This window comes from Etheostoma spectabile, chromosome 6 (assembly GCF_008692095.1).
Source record: "Etheostoma spectabile isolate EspeVRDwgs_2016 chromosome 6, UIUC_Espe_1.0, whole genome shotgun sequence".
NCBI classification, from domain to species: domain Eukaryota; kingdom Metazoa; phylum Chordata; class Actinopteri; order Perciformes; family Percidae; genus Etheostoma; species Etheostoma spectabile.
The window spans coordinates 6,662,544-6,679,630 of record NC_045738.1 but is presented as its reverse complement, the minus strand read 5'-3'; the positions used below and the strand labels follow the sequence as shown (position 1 = coordinate 6,679,630).

At 40.4% G+C, this 17,087-nt stretch overlaps 1 protein-coding gene across 1 annotated transcript in view; it reads right to left on the bottom strand.

Annotated features, from left to right (window-relative positions):
• The window catches only part of nphs1 (NPHS1 adhesion molecule, nephrin), a 50,911-nt gene that overhangs the window by 24,583 nt on the left and 9,241 nt on the right, over positions 1–17,087 (bottom strand). The window contains exons 2-4 of the mRNA XM_032518303.1: positions 15,706–15,766; positions 6,018–6,212; positions 2,897–3,019 (exon numbers count right to left, since the gene is read on the bottom strand). Coding sequence (XP_032374194.1) covers positions 2,897–3,019; positions 6,018–6,212; positions 15,706–15,766 — 379 coding nt within the window. The remainder of the gene's footprint in view (positions 1–2,896; positions 3,020–6,017; positions 6,213–15,705; positions 15,767–17,087) is intronic.

Genomic DNA, 17,087 nt, shown 5'->3' with positions numbered 1-17,087 from the left:
ACACACACACACACACACTCTGGGGGAGAAGTGGAGAAGTAGCCCCATCTCTCCTTGCCCACAGTCACACCACTACTTCCTGACACACTACTTTTGTCTCTCTTAGTTTTTGTTTTGGGACCATTACATAAGAGTTACATTTGTCCACATCCATGACCATTTACAGAATATATTTCACACACACAAAAAAAAAAAATCTACCTTATTGATTGATTTAAAAAAGAGGAGGCATAACATTTCATTCATCTTTTTAGTGTCTCATTTTACTATTTAGCAGAGCCTCCTTTGCAAATTGAAAAGCCCCTGACACCGTAACATCACTCTGGCACTGTATTATGCACACCGTCACAACAGTGTATAACCCACTGTCTTCTGATGGGGTTATATCTTGGGCAACTGTCAAAACTTTTCAAGAACGAAGATGAATAAAGTCACCATGTTCTACGTTGCTTGTGCCCCCATTCATAAGTTGTTCCATTATTCATAACCGGGAATCATAAAATGAAGGCTCATTATATACTCTTCATGTGATAAACTCATTAGCTACCGCAAAAACCTCACCATAGCCCTGGTTCCTAAAATGTCCTCTAACCTCCAACCAACACTGATTATAAGCTTACACACATGGGCACGCACACTTATATACACATATCTCTGTAAGACCCAACTATGGCAACTGAATGAGTAATACAGTCTAAAACCAGAACACATCAAATAAATGTTTTGAATATTAGCAGGTGGCATCTGTACAGACATGCAATGCAGTGAGGGAGAGAGTTGTTCATTAATAGGATTAAATGCTAAGGCTAATGGTATAAACCGAGACACAGGATGTGTCAGGTATGTGACAGGCACAGTACAGGGTAAGTTTTAGAAGAAGAGGGGGTTTTAGTGGAGGGGGTAGAGGTTGTTATTGTCATGGATTACTCACTACCACTTGATCTGCCTATTGCAGTAATCCCCTATCTGAGCTCCGCAGGAAGGCAAAAACACACAGGAGTTATGTTGCACCAATGAAAACGTCTTGAAAACATCCCTTTGTAAGCTCATGGATGGGGCTTATTGACATTTTTGCCTCCGTCCCTGCTATTCACTGCCTGTAGCAATCCATCTTGAATTAGCCAGTCATGATAGCATTCTCTCTGACCCAAGAATCCAATTATACGACCAGTAATCTCAGTTTTGTTTTCACATTCCTCCTCTCTTCCCCACTGTATCTCCTCCTAAAGAGTTTATAGTGTTTTGATTTGATGCAGGGCTTGATGGGATATGGCCATGGTTGACTGGCCAGGGGTGTGGGGCCTTGGGAGCTGTAGTTCAGTGATGGAGAAGTCCGTGGGGAACTCGTCAGAGACAGTGCTCTTCAAAAGGATGCAGTTTCCAGTCCCAGTTCAGCACTAACAGGAGATTGAATTCATCAGCTCATTATGAAGCCCCAGATTAGTCACGTATTTTGAATCAGTTGAGTTGGTAGGGTGGAACAAATGACCCTTGAGGACCAAGGCTGCAGAGTGCTTTTTAAGTCAGTAGCTTCACTCTTTGCCCTTTGCAACAGTGCAGCTGCAACTGTCCATCTTAAACAGTCAACAGCTGGAAAGTGCTCTCAAGACACTGAACAAAAAAAGCTGAGATTTAGATCAGAGTATGTCTGGCAGCAGGAGGTTTCAGTCACGGTAAATATGACTACCAGTGATCCTTGACGCAACACAAACCTAATTCCCACACATTTTGACCTTTTCGATAAAGCCGAGAGCAATTGTGTTGACTTTGTGTATGTGGGCGCACATGCAATGGGCATCTCAGAGGTAATACATGTGGGAGTTAAGCCTGCTGTGGTTGCAGGTGTAGGCATGCTGTAGGACATAAGACTGTTGCAGTGTAGCGCAGAACGTAGCCATTCAAAGGAGACGTCTAAGGCCTATGCCTCTTCCTATCCCACACCCCCTGCCATCCCTCCTACTGGCCCATTGATGTCAGAAAAACCTGCTTTCTTCCCAGAGGAGAGTGAGGCCACTAGAATCACCACGGCAACCCCTCCTATGAAAGAAAAAAAAAAAAAAACACCTCTCCATGGTCACCAACGAGAAAGCCGGAAAGCAAGGGAGAGAGGGAGAAATTTAGCAGAATGGGGAGGGGGATGTAAGCAAATGAACTGCGCCTGGAGAAGAAAGGTTCTTTTAGAATCCTTTCCCTGCCACATATGGGCTTGCTCCCACAAGCATGAGGGAGAGGGAGAGGGGGAGAGGGGGAGAGGGAGGGGTGGGAGAGAGAGAGAGAGAGAGAGAGAGAGAGAGAGAGAGAGAGAGATATCGGTGGTAATAGTGTGACAACAGGTGGTCTTAATGTAGTCGCACAATTACATCTATTCCAGCCCTTGTCTGAGTAGGAACTTTTGAATCACTGGTTATAATTTATTCCAGTGAGACGGAGAGACATGGATCGCCCTGAGGCTTGCCAGGGAATCCAGTCTGTTCTGATATTTGATATTGCTGAAGAATATAAAATATCTGCATGGTGAAAGCTATAGACCTATTGGAACATGTGGGGATGGCATAGTGCTTGTTAAAGAAGAATTAAATACCAGACAAAGTTGAAAAAATGTTACTACTGTACTGTGCCAAGGTCACTTTAAAGGTAGTCTCTACATATAAGTGTGAATTTGCTTCAAATTCCTTATCTTAAGCAAATTAAAGCTTTTTTTTATGAAAATATATGAAGGAATATTTAACAGCTCTTTGTATGCTAATTACCGGTAAGGAGGTTATGTATGTCACTAGAGTACTGAGGATGCTCACTGTGCCTTATTACAAACATCATTTTGTTACTCTGACAAAGAAAATACACGTTTATAAGCCCCCACATGCCCTCTGTTCCCACTCTCCATGGTTGTGCTCACTTAGCATGTTGACCCAGACTGTACTGGAAATGATTGCTCGACTGCTCTCAGATCGGCCCACTTGACATTCATAGGAGGCGTCATCTTCCAGTTGGGCCTTCTCAATCTGAAGGTGATACTGCCCTGGAAAAGAGAGAGAGATAAATTACACATTATGTTGTGATAAGGATGTGCTCACTGAAACCATGAGAATAATTACAAAGAAAGAAAAAAAAGAAAAGCTCTTTTAGTTTTCTTCTCAACTCTCTACTGAATATGATGCTGGCTGTTCAGAGTTGTTGCATATATATCGATAAGTACCTCCTGCAGGCCCTATTTCTTCTCTGTTGATTTCAGAGTGTCTAAATTTCAAGCAATTTTCAACATGGGAAATAGGAAAATTACAATGACAGACTTGCATTTCAATTCAGTACGATAATATACTCTACAACTTGGCAACAATTGGATGTCTGATTATAAATAGACTATTTTTGTATTTCTGTGAAATTGAAACATCTCACTTGCTGAGAACCTCCTGCTGCATGCGTTCCATTGACATGCAAGTAGTTGTCTATACTATATGGTAAATGAAATCCAATCCTAGATTCACAATGCCAACTGAAGAAACTGCCAGGCAAAGTCCTTCTCCCTGTATCTTTCTTCTGATAGTCTGGCATGCCAGCAGTGGTTGATTTGTTTGATGCATTGCCATAACCTGTGGGGATTAGATGATGTTCAGTGTTGGTTTTTCAGCTCCTCATTCTCTGGCTCACAGCCTACTAACGTACAAAATAGTATCTTGGTCTGACAACCACACAGGCCTAAAAATGCATGCGTCAAGTAAGCTGGCAAGATAATTAACACCAACCAGAAGCAATTTTAACATCTAAGTTATCATTGACTGCAGAGAGAGAGATACATTAAAGTTATTAATTATATTCATATCTTTCCTGGAATTCCTCACAAATAGTACAATCAAGTTGCAGAGGGTGTGTATTTATGGTAGCAGAGATGGCGGATGGCTGGAACACAATTCGCCATTTTGTCTATTACTCTGTATTTATTTCAGCTAGGGCCTTCACAATTGTGGGATACAGTATATCTACATGGCCATAAAGTAAGCGGCAGAATATTTTCTCCCCTCTGCAAATCTGCATTTGTTCATTGGCCCTTAAGCTGGAAACAAAGTATTTTTTTCTTGATTGAAAAAAAAACAAGGGTTAATTTTTTATCTTGATTTGGAGAACCTGTTTGCATCATTTAAACAGTCGAGTATATAGAATATAGTCTCTCTCACTTGCTTTTCTTGTAATTCTAAATTCCGGTAGTATGTTACAGAAGATATACAACAATACACACAAAAGAACACAATGTGACTACTTAGGTGAAAAGCATATTTGTACATGTTTACACCTACAAGATTTATAAAACTTGATTAAACAATTTCATTTGCAAAGACGTTCTAGTGTTGCCAACATGCCACAAACATCTCAATATTTAAATGTGACTATGGTTTACCACTTTATAAATGCTTGAAATTAGATAATTGATATTATTTAAGAAAAATATGCAACACTCGCAGTACATTCATGTGAACAGAAGTTGCACCTTGTGGACCAATCATTGAAAGTAAATTAAGAAAAAACTCAATGCTTTGGTGCTTTGGCTTCAACAACCCGTTTTATCTTTTCTTCTGTGTGCTTGTCTTTACAGTGCAACTTGTTGGGCACAGCAAATGCTAAATCTAGGCTTGTGTGTTCATACACATTTACTTTATTGCTTCCGCTTGCAGAAACTAAGGGTGCTACATTTACTGTAAGTATATGTAGAAATCAACGTGGCCCTCTCCTGTTTTTGTGAATGTTTGATTTCAGGCTTTTTTAAGCATCAATAAACATCACTGATGGTGACAATCAGTGAAAATGGGTAGCGTATCAAGTGCAGTCAAGTGCCATTTTAAATGATTTTGATCTTTTTCTGTGCAGTGTAAAGTGATTGCGTACATCAGTCTGCAGTTTCTTTTCCTGGTAAAGTGTACCTGCACTGATGGGTAGTTTATTCATGAGTGTATCTTAAAGTGTTGGACAGCTTGTGTGTTTGTGGTCCTTGTGTCACGTGTCTATATATTTACTTTGTTGTTGAGGTAAAAAAGAGGCAAGCATTTCTTTTTAACCCTGTACCTGCTGTAATGCTTACTGGAATTTGCTCACTGACAATCAGCTGAAAAACAACATTTTACCGTTGCATACAATTGTTTTTTGTAAACTATCTCTAGGCATTAATAAGCATCGACAATGTGTGAATAGGAAGCTATGCAGTGTTAATGTGTTGCTTGCGGTGTCCAACACAGTGAAATGTGGCTTATATAGTTGCGGACTGATCGGGAACAGATGCTCTTCTCTTACTTGCGATTGCATTCTAATTGGCTATTACTTTTTATAGACTGTGTTGCAGATTCTGCAACACACTTTATTTCCTGCCACATTTCACTGATTTGCTGACACTCACTTGCTTTAATTTATATATTTTTTGTCTTAATATGTAAGTGACAGTGAGGGGGATGTGTAATAGGCTGTTGACAACCACATCACCTCCTCAGTCCCAGATGCTCCCTGTATAGAGAGCCAGTGTGCCATAAGGTTCCCGTAATGTCTGTGTGGCTTTATTACAACATTTTGAAGCCATAGCAACAACATCATCTCAAATACTTTTAGAGTAGCAGAGTCAGGCTCTCCTGCCTTCTGAGCTGACAGCAGCCCTTTATAATTAGAAGTATATGAATGATATATATCACAGGAACATAATGAAGTATGTAGGCTCAATCTGAAAGCATGTTATGTAACATCATACTTCATGTACCCTCTCCACATCTCACACCATGTTGTGTACACAGTAGCTTAACCTTACCTTGACCAGTGTCACTGTATCTTATTCCACTCACCTGGATCTTCTTAGCTTTTTTGTTCTTTGCCAAACCCATAAACTGCAAACTTCATTCAACCATGGGTAATTTGTGATATTACTATTTCTGGTGTCTTTTGTAGTGGTGCTTTTATCAGACAAGTTAATTAATTTAGCTTGGTTAGGTCCATCAAAGTCCAATGGGCCATAGACCTTATTCTGTGCGTATCTGTGCATTTACCTCTCGTGGGGTTTCCAATCATGCTGTAGCGTGGAAAGCCTGGCAGGCTTCTCTGTGGTCCAAGTAGGAGGCCATCTTTCACCCACTGCACCGTCCCTGAGGCCCGCAGCACCTCACACCTCAACACGGCTGTGGCTCCCATCCGCACAGTGAGGTTCCTGGGCTCAGACCTGAAGGCCTGCTGAGCATGAGTGCCTGGACACATAAGAGGAGGAGGAGGAAAGGAGTTGGAGTGGTATGGCAGAACAGGCAAGGGATGTGATGGGATATAATGTAAAGAGAATGGAGAAGAACAAAGACTGAGTATGTGTGAGGAGTGTTATGGAAGAAGTCTAAAGAGTAGAGGAAGCATGACATTAAACTACACCACAGGGATGCAGTCTTGTGGTCTTTTGTCTGAGAATGCACCCCGTTGTGCCTGGCCACATTATTCATCCTGGCATATGTTTTATTGATGTGAAACTGCAGTGATACAGCCCTGAAAATGAGTCAATAAAGTAATTACTGCAAATTAAATCCCCCCCGGCCATGCAGATAGGGTACTGGGAGCAGGGGAAAAGCATGGGGTATCAGAGACCTCGTTCACCTGTGGTTTTTCTTCAATGCCAATGTCCCACCAGCTAATTCCCTCTGGGAAGAGTAATGATTATCACGTTAATTCCCCATGTTTGTCATAGGTAGGGTTGGCCATCCTTCAGCCAGGCTCTTAGATGACATTTTGTGGTGCAGTGCACTTGAGTCAGGAAGGTAACCTTAAAACAGGCCACCCATGAGCCTCTAACTGGGGGCTAGGATTATATGATTATAATACATATGGGTTTATGAATAAATTCCGTTCAAGGAATCAAACGGAACTGCATACTCCAATTAATGCCTAGTATCCAAGTCTGACTCTCGTTTAAAACAATGCCCCACAGAGAAGCCAGTCTTATTCCGGCTGTTTGAATCTTGACCTTCATTGAAGCAATGACCAAGTTGTTTATGAAGAGCATGCTCTGTTGCGTCTGACAACATGAGTGAGAAGCAGAGCTCTCAGATCAAGGCTGAACCAGTCACCTCACGTCAAATATGAAGGGCAAGATTGCCCATTACAGAGGATGCATACAAACAACCAAACACAGTAACACATTTGCATACAGTTTACATAAATGAATACTCAACAGCAATCTTCAGTGGTTTCCAAAATAGTCATACTGCATTATTCTGCAAAAAAGAATACTCCATTCCATTATCAAAATGTTGTGGATAAGACTTCTCATGTCCTAAAGTGATAGCATGTAACTTTAAATGAAGAAATAGCACAGTATTCCTCTTACAAGACAAATGAATAAAAGATAAATACAATTTTATCTAGTCTTACAAGATTAATTCATGAGCAATAGATGGAAACCATGCTCAGTTTGTCACATGGGTTTTGCTATTAAAGCTTTAGCCTACAGTACACAACTTAGTAGTGTAAGGCATGTTTAAGGCATGTTTATATTGGCTTCAGTTTTCAGGCCCAAAAATTGTTGCTTGACTTTTACACTACATTTTAGTATGTCACAGATAAACATTTCAAAGGTTTTCTCACTAAATTAAAAGAAGTTAATACCTCAACATTTTTGTTGTTTCCTGCTTGTGCTTCCAGTACACCACTCTCTTCTCCCTCAGCCAAGCTCCCTAATGATTATATCTGTGTCTTTAAACCAACTGAGTCAGTGGAAATAAAGGGGAATTCGATGTTCCATTATCATCAATGGCCATTATCCTGCATTTTGCCACTTGTGACCACAGTATTGAGCCTAAGTTCCAGCATTCATTATTTTTTGGGGGGCCTGTAAAGCTAAGTGGAATTTTAGCGATGGGAGGTAATTTGCTGCGAGTTTGTCACTCTGAGCGTCCCCTTTCACATTAAGTATTTGACCCATTGTTGATATAGGAATATTAATGACTACAAACAGTCCTATTTGAATGACCTGACTGACATGCACAGGTGTTTCATTTGAATGTCCCAGTAGACCACGCCAGTAAGCAACCGTACACAATACCCACAGGGTGGGAACTTTAGCACCTAAGGGGAATGCAGTCATCATTAATTACAGTCTTTTTCGATTGCTAAACGACAGTGGGCACAACTGGAGTCACATATGCAAAACTCTAACTACAGTCTGCACAGCAGCAGTTCATGTGGCCCAAACTCTAGATTGTTTGGCATTGCTTGAACACTGTTATCAAATCTCTACACACTTATGCCATGGCTTAGAGCACTTTGTTCAAATGTTAACACACTGCTGTCACAACTGTTAACCACACATCTGTCTGATGTCTATCAAACACTGCTGATTGTAATTTTAGTTGAAAGCCTAAGCAGGTGTCTTGTTTTAGACTAGTTAGTGAACATACTGTACAGTATAATGTTTTTTTGTAAACAAACATAAAATAAGAATTACAAACCATTATACACTGTATCTTTTGAGAGAAACAGGTAGAGCAAAGATACCAATATACCCAGGTAAGATGTCTGAGGTTACATACACAGCTATTAAAAAACACTACCTTTTTTGTAGTAAAACTGCATTCTTACTGTTTTTCAGAAAGTAATGGAGGTGAAAGCAATGGAAACATCACATTCATTAGTATTTAGAGATGATGACAACATCCAGTGTGATGAAGAAAACTAGCCACATGATGCTGGAGAGAGGCAGGATCAGTCACACTATTCTTTGTTACTGTAACGTACCATTAGTTTTTTTCCAATAATTTCATAAATTACTAGAGACAAAATACTATATTGAAGCAAACTGATGACTTTCATTCTTTCTTGTTTAGCTTACGTGAAATTTGGTATATTATATACAATCTATATCTTTTCTTTAAAGAAACTATTGAGTAGTGTGAAGTCATTCAAATTGTACAAACTGTAAAGATGAAAAGTTTTTTCTGTATTGGTGTTTGATGCTAGTGTTATTACCCTCAGTGTGTTCTGACTGACAGTGTGTGTTATCTCATTGAGGACTGTGCATAGTGTTTGGCAGCACTGAGCCTATTTTGAGATGTGTATTAAGAGTTGCGTTGCTTGGAATTAGTTTTACAGGTGATGTGAACTGTTTGGCTCAGGTGACTGTTGGTAGTGCAGACTGAGTTTTGCACATGTAACTCCAGTTGTGCCCACTGTTGTTTAGCAATTGGGGGGGAAAAAACTGTAATGTTAATAATTACACCTGTGCTTTCAGGCTATGACCTGGCAGAATGTCTGCCGTGAAATATTGATTTTCATTCTTTATTCAAGACTGGATGTCTACAATTTTATATGAATGCAATTTATCAACCCTGATTTCTAGATAGATTTTTAAGATAAAGATATTGTATGTATTTTGTTTAAAACTAGAAAATTCTTCCCAGACAATATTTCACAACTTTTCTAGCTAGAGCATGCACCTCATATACCTGCATAGTGTTATCAAAATATGTCTGCTGATGCAAATGTTGTTTAAAGCTGTATCTTCCTCTCCAATCATATGGTAGTAGTTTCCAACATATGATTAAGCTCATATACTACTAAGTTGTCAGACCACTTAGGGTTATGTTTAGCCTTTGAACTTGAAGCCAAACTAATCACCATGGAAACTAGTCAGGAGATACTGTGCACATAATGCCCAGTAGAAGAACTGAAATAATGTTATTTATTTATTGTATAAACTAGTCAATGCTGGAGGTGAGATTAAGGGTGACATACAGGGCATAAAAACTGCCACGGATAACATGCACAGCACCATACCGCTAACGTTGGACAGATTTACCTTCACTTAAACAACAACAACCCTGGTAGAAAAGTCACTATGGTCACACAGAGTAAACCTATTGGCCATACTACAGTTTAGGCAGTATTCAGATTAAGCTATTTGCATAAAACACTAATACCCAGCGTTTCCGTGTTACCATGAATATATCAGTTAAAAAATGTGTTTTTCTACCTGTTCAAAGGAATAAATGTCCCCCAGCAAAAGAGAGTGAAAATATGCACCTGATGTTTTCCTATTTGATTAAGCAAGAACAACAGAGGAAGGTAAAAAATGATGATGCTAATAGTTGGTCCGGTTCACCACCTTGATTTGCTAGCTGATGTCTGATTTTCTCATATGCTGAAAAAATAAAAGTGAAAGGAGAAACATAGAAAATACCTGAATGAGCCCATTGATACTGCGGGAAATGTGGTATCTTAGACAAGATTTTGGCAGTATACGATTAAGAAGTAAGTATTACATGAACCTGATTAGTTTAACTGACTTACATTCACAGTACATGCGTCACTGTAAACCTTTGTGACTCATTCACATACAGTAGCTATTATGTTAGAGTGAAGATTTATCTAAGGCTTCAATAAAGTCAAGGTTCAGCTGAATGGGCTGAACATGGAAGTGACTTGAAAAGGCCGCAGTTGCTGTAATGATGGCTGTATGGTGACATTTGATTCTCTTACCCCAGATGAGGCAGAGAAACGGTAGAGCGGAAGGAGACACAATCCATGCTGACAAGAAGTCCATTTCACTGCTGGCACCTGACCTTCAACACTCCTGGAATAACCCTGGAAACAAAACACTACATCAAATAAAGTTAACATAAACTCCATAACTGAATATAGTAGGCTTATGCCTTTAAAAGGCAGTTGTATTGAGTTGGGCAGTATTGTATAAACAACCTTTAGGGCCCTATCTCACAAGCGGCTTAGCGCGGCACAAAGCCTGACGCAAGTGTCTTTGCTATTTTAAGAACAAGGCAGTTGTTAATTTTGCGTCCTGCCCTCGCGTTGTTTAAAAAGCAAATGCACCTGCGCCCATCTTTGCGCCCATGGCCATGCTGGTCTTACATGGAGGTGTGTTCAGGTGAATGCTTGGAGTATTGCTATCCAGCTGATTGGTTTATTGCTTGTTACACCCAAAACACACGTATGAATTAATAAAGACACTAAGTACAACCCTTTTGAACCATGCGGCTGGCGCACGGACCCTTTTTTCCACAAAAGTGGATTTGGACACGCCCTAAACGCGCCTGATTTTATTTAGCATTAAATCTCACAAGCCTTTGAAGAGCACATGATTACAGCAGACAATCAAACAATCAATCAATCCTGCATTAGTCTGCAATAAAAACAAACTTTAAAAAGCCACAAGTTGGGGCGACCTCTAGCTCACCCAGTGAGAGCATGTGCCCCATGTAGGCTGAGGCCTTTGCAGCGGCCCGGGTTTGAATCCAACCTGCAGCCATTTGCTGCGTGTCATCACCCCCTCTCTCTCTCTCCACCTTTCCTGTCAATCTACACTGTCACTCTGAAACAAAGGGGAAAAAGCCCTCAAAAAATAATCTTAAAAAAATTAAAAAGCCATGTTACAGGATCCTTAAAATGGTCTTATTACAATTCCAATGGTACACATTGTGTAATTTGTGTTTAGATGGGAAGTAAATGCTGAAGACCTTTCTGTGTCTAAATGGCTTAGTTTGTTCAGCTAGTTCATTGTTGTTATTATTTTTATTGGTATTTTGTTGATTTTGTTGTCTTTATACTGTCTTTTTATCTATTTTTTATTTTTTTGTTCTTGCTAAAAACTGCTGCTGGAACTTTCAATTTCCTGCGGGAGTCATCCCAAAGGATCAATAAAGAGAAGTCTAAGTCTAAGTCTAAGTCTAGTTCAAGTCTCCTTATGAGGAGACACAAGGAGAGCACAGTTTCCCCAGAACTGTACTGTGTAAAAAAAACACAGCACTTAAATTAATGGAAACTAATGGCTGCATGGAAAGTAGGTAATGCCTTCAAGGCATAGAAATTGCAACATGATGTGAAAACATCAATAATGTAAATGATGATGATAAAATGTGTAGTGAATAGAGAGCGTCCTCTACAGAAACACAGCATTGGGCGTTTTTTTTCCCAAAGAGCTTCAAATGTGTCAATGCAGGAGGTGACTGTACACTTCTGTACCTATAGTTATGGTAATGCTGGTGTCTTGTAACCATGACCATTTCCCTTACATTTGTCAAGAGTTTTAGTTGCCTGCCCGTACAATACCATAACAGCAGCATACTTTATTTGCAAGTTACACTAGTTGCTAGGGGTGATCCGAGTATCCAGCTGAAACGAGTATCCGGTACGGATAAAGCACTTTTGCCGAGTACAAGTATAATACGAGTAATGTGAGTCAATATCCGTGCTCGGATTGAATACAACTCCTCAACTGGCGGCCGCGCAGTGTTCTGTGATAATCACAGCCCCCCCCCCCCCGCCTACAAACACGCTCGGATCAATCACACACACAGAACATGGAGAAATGCGCTCCCGCGGCCTCTCTCTCTCTCTCTCTCTCTCGCTCTCTCCCGCTCTCTCCTCTCTCTCTCTCTCTCTCTCCTCTCTCTCGTTCCCGCTCCGTCAGGCAGGCAGTCGGGTCTGCGGATCTGTTCCGTTAACGTTTAGGGTTTCTTCAGCTTCAGGTTTGTTTTTAACTTCGGTTTGTAGTACTTACATAGTAACCAGTAGATTTCTGGTGAACGTGGGTTTCAGACATGCTGCTTGGTTTAAATGCAACTCCCGTTGCGTCTCTGCCATCGGAGATTTTTTTTTTTTTTACTGTCAGGTGCCCCCCCCCCCCCCGCCCCCTCTCTCTCTGTGTGTCTCTCTCTTACACACACACACACACACACACACACACACACACATTTATACCTGGTTTGGAATTAAAAAATAAAAAGAACCCAAAAAAAAATCACACTGATCAAAAAAATAAAGTTAAAAAAAGAAAGTTATATTGAGTATGAAAACTCTTGTTCATTACATTTTACTTCATAATTGCAACCGCATGTGTTGTATCATTGTTGCAAAACGTTCTGTATATTTTTTTTTGTTACCATGACAACATCATGATCTGAACTCGTGCTGTCTGTAAATAGTTTTCAAATCAGCAATAATATAACATTTTTGATCAACTCATATCAATTGCATGCTTAAATAACATACCGGTTAAAGCCCTGCACATTTCAAGAGAACCCGACCCACTGTCCGGTAAATCTGACCACTTCCGGTTTAGGCCCCGCCCAGTCCGAGTACGGATCCTGATACAGATAATTCATGTGGTAAACAGATACAGATCCAGATACAGATAATGCTGTACTCGCTCATCCCTACTAGTTGCCTAAACCAGGGGTCCTCAACGTTTCGCAAGCCAAGGACCGCTTAACTGATCCCCTACTACAGATACTGTAAACAATGAAGTTGCATAAACTCTGCCTACAAATACCTGTGGGGTTGCCTAAAACCTTTATACATATCTTTTTGCATAGAATACTAAGCTATTAAAATATCATAATAATTTTTAAATGTTACACATACATGTAGCACTGTGAATCCTTACACTGTATCTGGGGATGGCGTTAGGGACTACCTTACATATAGGCCAGTAAGCCTATCATCAGTGGGGATTCATATTTGATAATATGTTAGATTCATTTTAAGACTTTTAATTTTTGAAAAGTAATTACAAAACAATAACTTAGAAGACCCCCTGCATTGACTGTGAAGACCCCCTAGGGGTCATGGACCCCTTGTTTAAGATACTCGGACTAAACTATGCCATAACATTACAGAGGGTCACATTTTGTTTGGGCATGACGACTTGAAAACATAGGTTAAAGCATGTGTCTGGCATGGTCCTTTGAGAAAGCCATGTCAAAATTCCTGTCAATTACCACTGTGAATTTGTTTTGGGTTTTGTTTATGTCCCATGGATACATGCAAGTAGATGTTAGGAATATGCCAGGCTGTTGAATGGATCCCAGGGACAGTTTGGAATTAAATCTGTAGGCCCTGCTGTGGGTCTGTGCCCACTGCATCCAGTACTCTTCCTTATTTGACCTGCAAGAGTACTCTGTGGATTTGTAGTCAGTTTGTAATCACTTCAATTTATCTGCTGCAGGAGTGGAACAAATAATAGTGATTTACTTAATTGAAAACTAAATATTTTCTCATCTGAATAGACAAAATGAATTGAAGCCAACAGCTCTTTGACGCATCTCCCCTCAGTCGATTAGTTGCACTCCAACAGGCTTTGATAAGAATTAACTCACACTCAATTATTTCTTTTCGCTCTCAAAACATTTGTGTGTTTCAGAGCCCCCAGTATACTTTTCCAACACACAGGGCAATTACTTCCATCTTCAATGAATAGAAATTCTTTTCTAAGGTTAAAAGTGTCCATCTCCTCGATTTCTCTGTCTCTTTTAACGCGTCACATAGGTGTCTCTTAAAAAAGAAGTACTGGATTTCTTTCTAAAGTACAATGAAAATAGTCAGAACTTCATCTCCTCCCTTGGGATTTAGAGCTCAGGTACAGCAGGTGTTCCCTGTGAGGGAGAGAAATGTTTGGCAAACAGAGATCTGCTGCTGATGGCATGATGAGTCACCATTTTCACTGGGACTCACACACAGCCTGCCTGACCTCCCCCACATTTCCATTACCTAAGTCAACCTCCTTAATTGCTTCAAAAATACAGCCAGTTGAAGAATGTTATTTCGCTGATACACGTTTGTTTTCTTTGTGTAAAAAATCTGGGATGGTGTAGCACTTGCGGAATAACTGTGATACGTCATTTAACCGTTGCTTGAAATGTAACATTAGATAAATACCAGACTGAATGGCAATTTAATTTGTCTTCAAATATAAAAAAATACCCATATTTAACAACAGCAGCACTGATTGATAGATTTGTTTTACCTTGTTCTTCACCAGCTTCTTACAAACGCAAATTAGAAAGTTTGATTTAAAATTTGATTCGCTTTCAGAGACAAGGCTGCCACTCTCCCCGCAAGGGCATTAGAAGTAGCTGAACCATTAAGCGTGACCCTGACAGGTAGATTTTTAATGGTGTCTTTCATAACATCATCAAACGACCCAATACACTCAACACTAGACCAATTTAAAGTGAAACCCAAAGAAATCAGTCAATGTGCAGAAAATGAAGTTTCAACCCCCGTGCAATTGAGATGTGGTCCTACATCTTAATACCAACCTAACTTTTCACCAATCCCACCAGTTGCCTGTGGCTCCAATTACCGTAGCTCATACAAGCTTCGTTGTGAACCATTACTGCTTTAACACTGAACTGCTAATAAAGAGGGTTTCTAAAAAATGCAGATTAGATTATCAACAGAATCTAATCACATCCAAATCACTGATTGTGCATTAAAAAATGGCCTTATTTAAGTAGTATGATTAAGCTAGCTTGCTGGATGTGCCAAACACAGACAGATTAGACCTCAGCCTCGAGGATAGACAGGCTAAATCAAAAAGTATTAGCTTGGTTCAGCAGTTCAGCAGCTTGGCATGTCCACTGCAAATTTAAGGCACTCCAACAAAATCCAGGTTTAGTGTTTGTGTGCTTTGTTTTCACTCCCTTCAGCTCAAAGTGTTCAAGTTTACTTGATTACTCTTTACTATTTTGCTACACACACATGCTCTCCTCAAGAAAAAAGTTGAGAGGCAGAAAGGCAAAACCTTCTTTTAACCAAGAACCAACTCAAGCACATCTGCCAGCCTAGGGTACACAGACAGAAAGAAAGTGAAAAAGGCAGACAGACACAGAGAAAGAGGGTACCTCCTTCTGAAAAAAACCAGGAATCTTTGAATAGGTGTGTGGATTTGCATTAGAGCGCTGTGCTTACCTGTTGAGTGACGCTGAGGCTCAGGAGCGTCTTTTTGTCTTCCTGATCTACAGATGGCTCTCTGAACACAAGTGAGCAACGGAGATGTTACAGAATGCCAATGAGACTACCCCTTCTCTCACTCCTTAGTCTAAGACAGAGGCAAACAGATAAAGAGAGGCAGTTGCAGAGACTGAAGAATAAAGGAAGGTGCTGGTGGTAGTGGTTCCAAGGGGGTCACCTGAACAGGAGGATAAATATCTAAGAACAACTATGTTTGGATTCAGATCCTTTTTTTATACTTTAAAGGCTGCACAGTAAAAACAAATGACCATTTAAAAGTTGTTGGACCACTTGTTTCAGCAACGGAATAAATAACTATAAAAGTGTAATAAAGTTGCAGTGAGCCAGTAACAAGAGTGGAGGAACATGCCTTTAGTTTCTTTCTATTTTGCTTCTCTGAGGAGTATTCATGGATCCCATTATTTAGCATTTCACTGTGCTGGGTTGGAAGAGCAGTGCAGCCCTCAAAGATACAGATGCAACATGGATGTCTTCACAGCTGCTATTTTGTAACATTTATGCTCATACATAATGAATGGAATACTGAGTATCCACATAACTGTATTTCTTATATGAAATAGTCCTGGGGTGATCTGCTCCGCTGCAGAGGTGGAGACAGACCCAGGCCAAAGAATTCACTTTCAACAGTGGGATTTTTTTTTTCTTTTTTCCCCCAAGGATATTGCCCCCCCTTTGTCAATTATATACTTCCAACTGAATGGTGGCTGGAGAATACCACCATTTGCTCAGTGGAACATACTGAAAGCTCTTCTAGCAAGACAACCTCATGTTGATGTCTTTCCACATGCATGTATTTTTCATTTGATCTGCTGATAGTCAATGCTTTGGCTGTGGATCTGTGTTGACTGTATTTGCTCTTTATAAACACAAAAGCAGTTATACTGCTACATCGGTTGTTCCACTATGAGTCAGCCATGATGTAAGGATGGACCAACCACTGTCTGTGAGAGTAGTGCTAGGAAACGTCCACATTTGTGCAGCAGGCATTAAAGAAAGTATGATAATAACACACTGTGTGGTGTCACAAATTTAAGGACTTTAAACGTATGTTGTGCATGCTGCACAATGCCAGCGTCCAGTGTAGTGTGTGTTTGCCTGTGTATGTGTATAGGCAGTGTGAGTGCGTGTATGTGGGGCCCAGATGTTTGCAGCTGGGTTGTGTAGTCGGATCTGGCCCCACAGACAGTCATTAAGCCCAGCAGCACAGGGCTGGAAGGTTAATTCCCCTGCCTGGAGGGGTTTGTAGGTGGGAGGCGGGAGGAAAGGTGGGAGAGAGCTGGAGTGTGAGGAGGAAAGGTGGCGGGGGCTAGGAGGGGGGG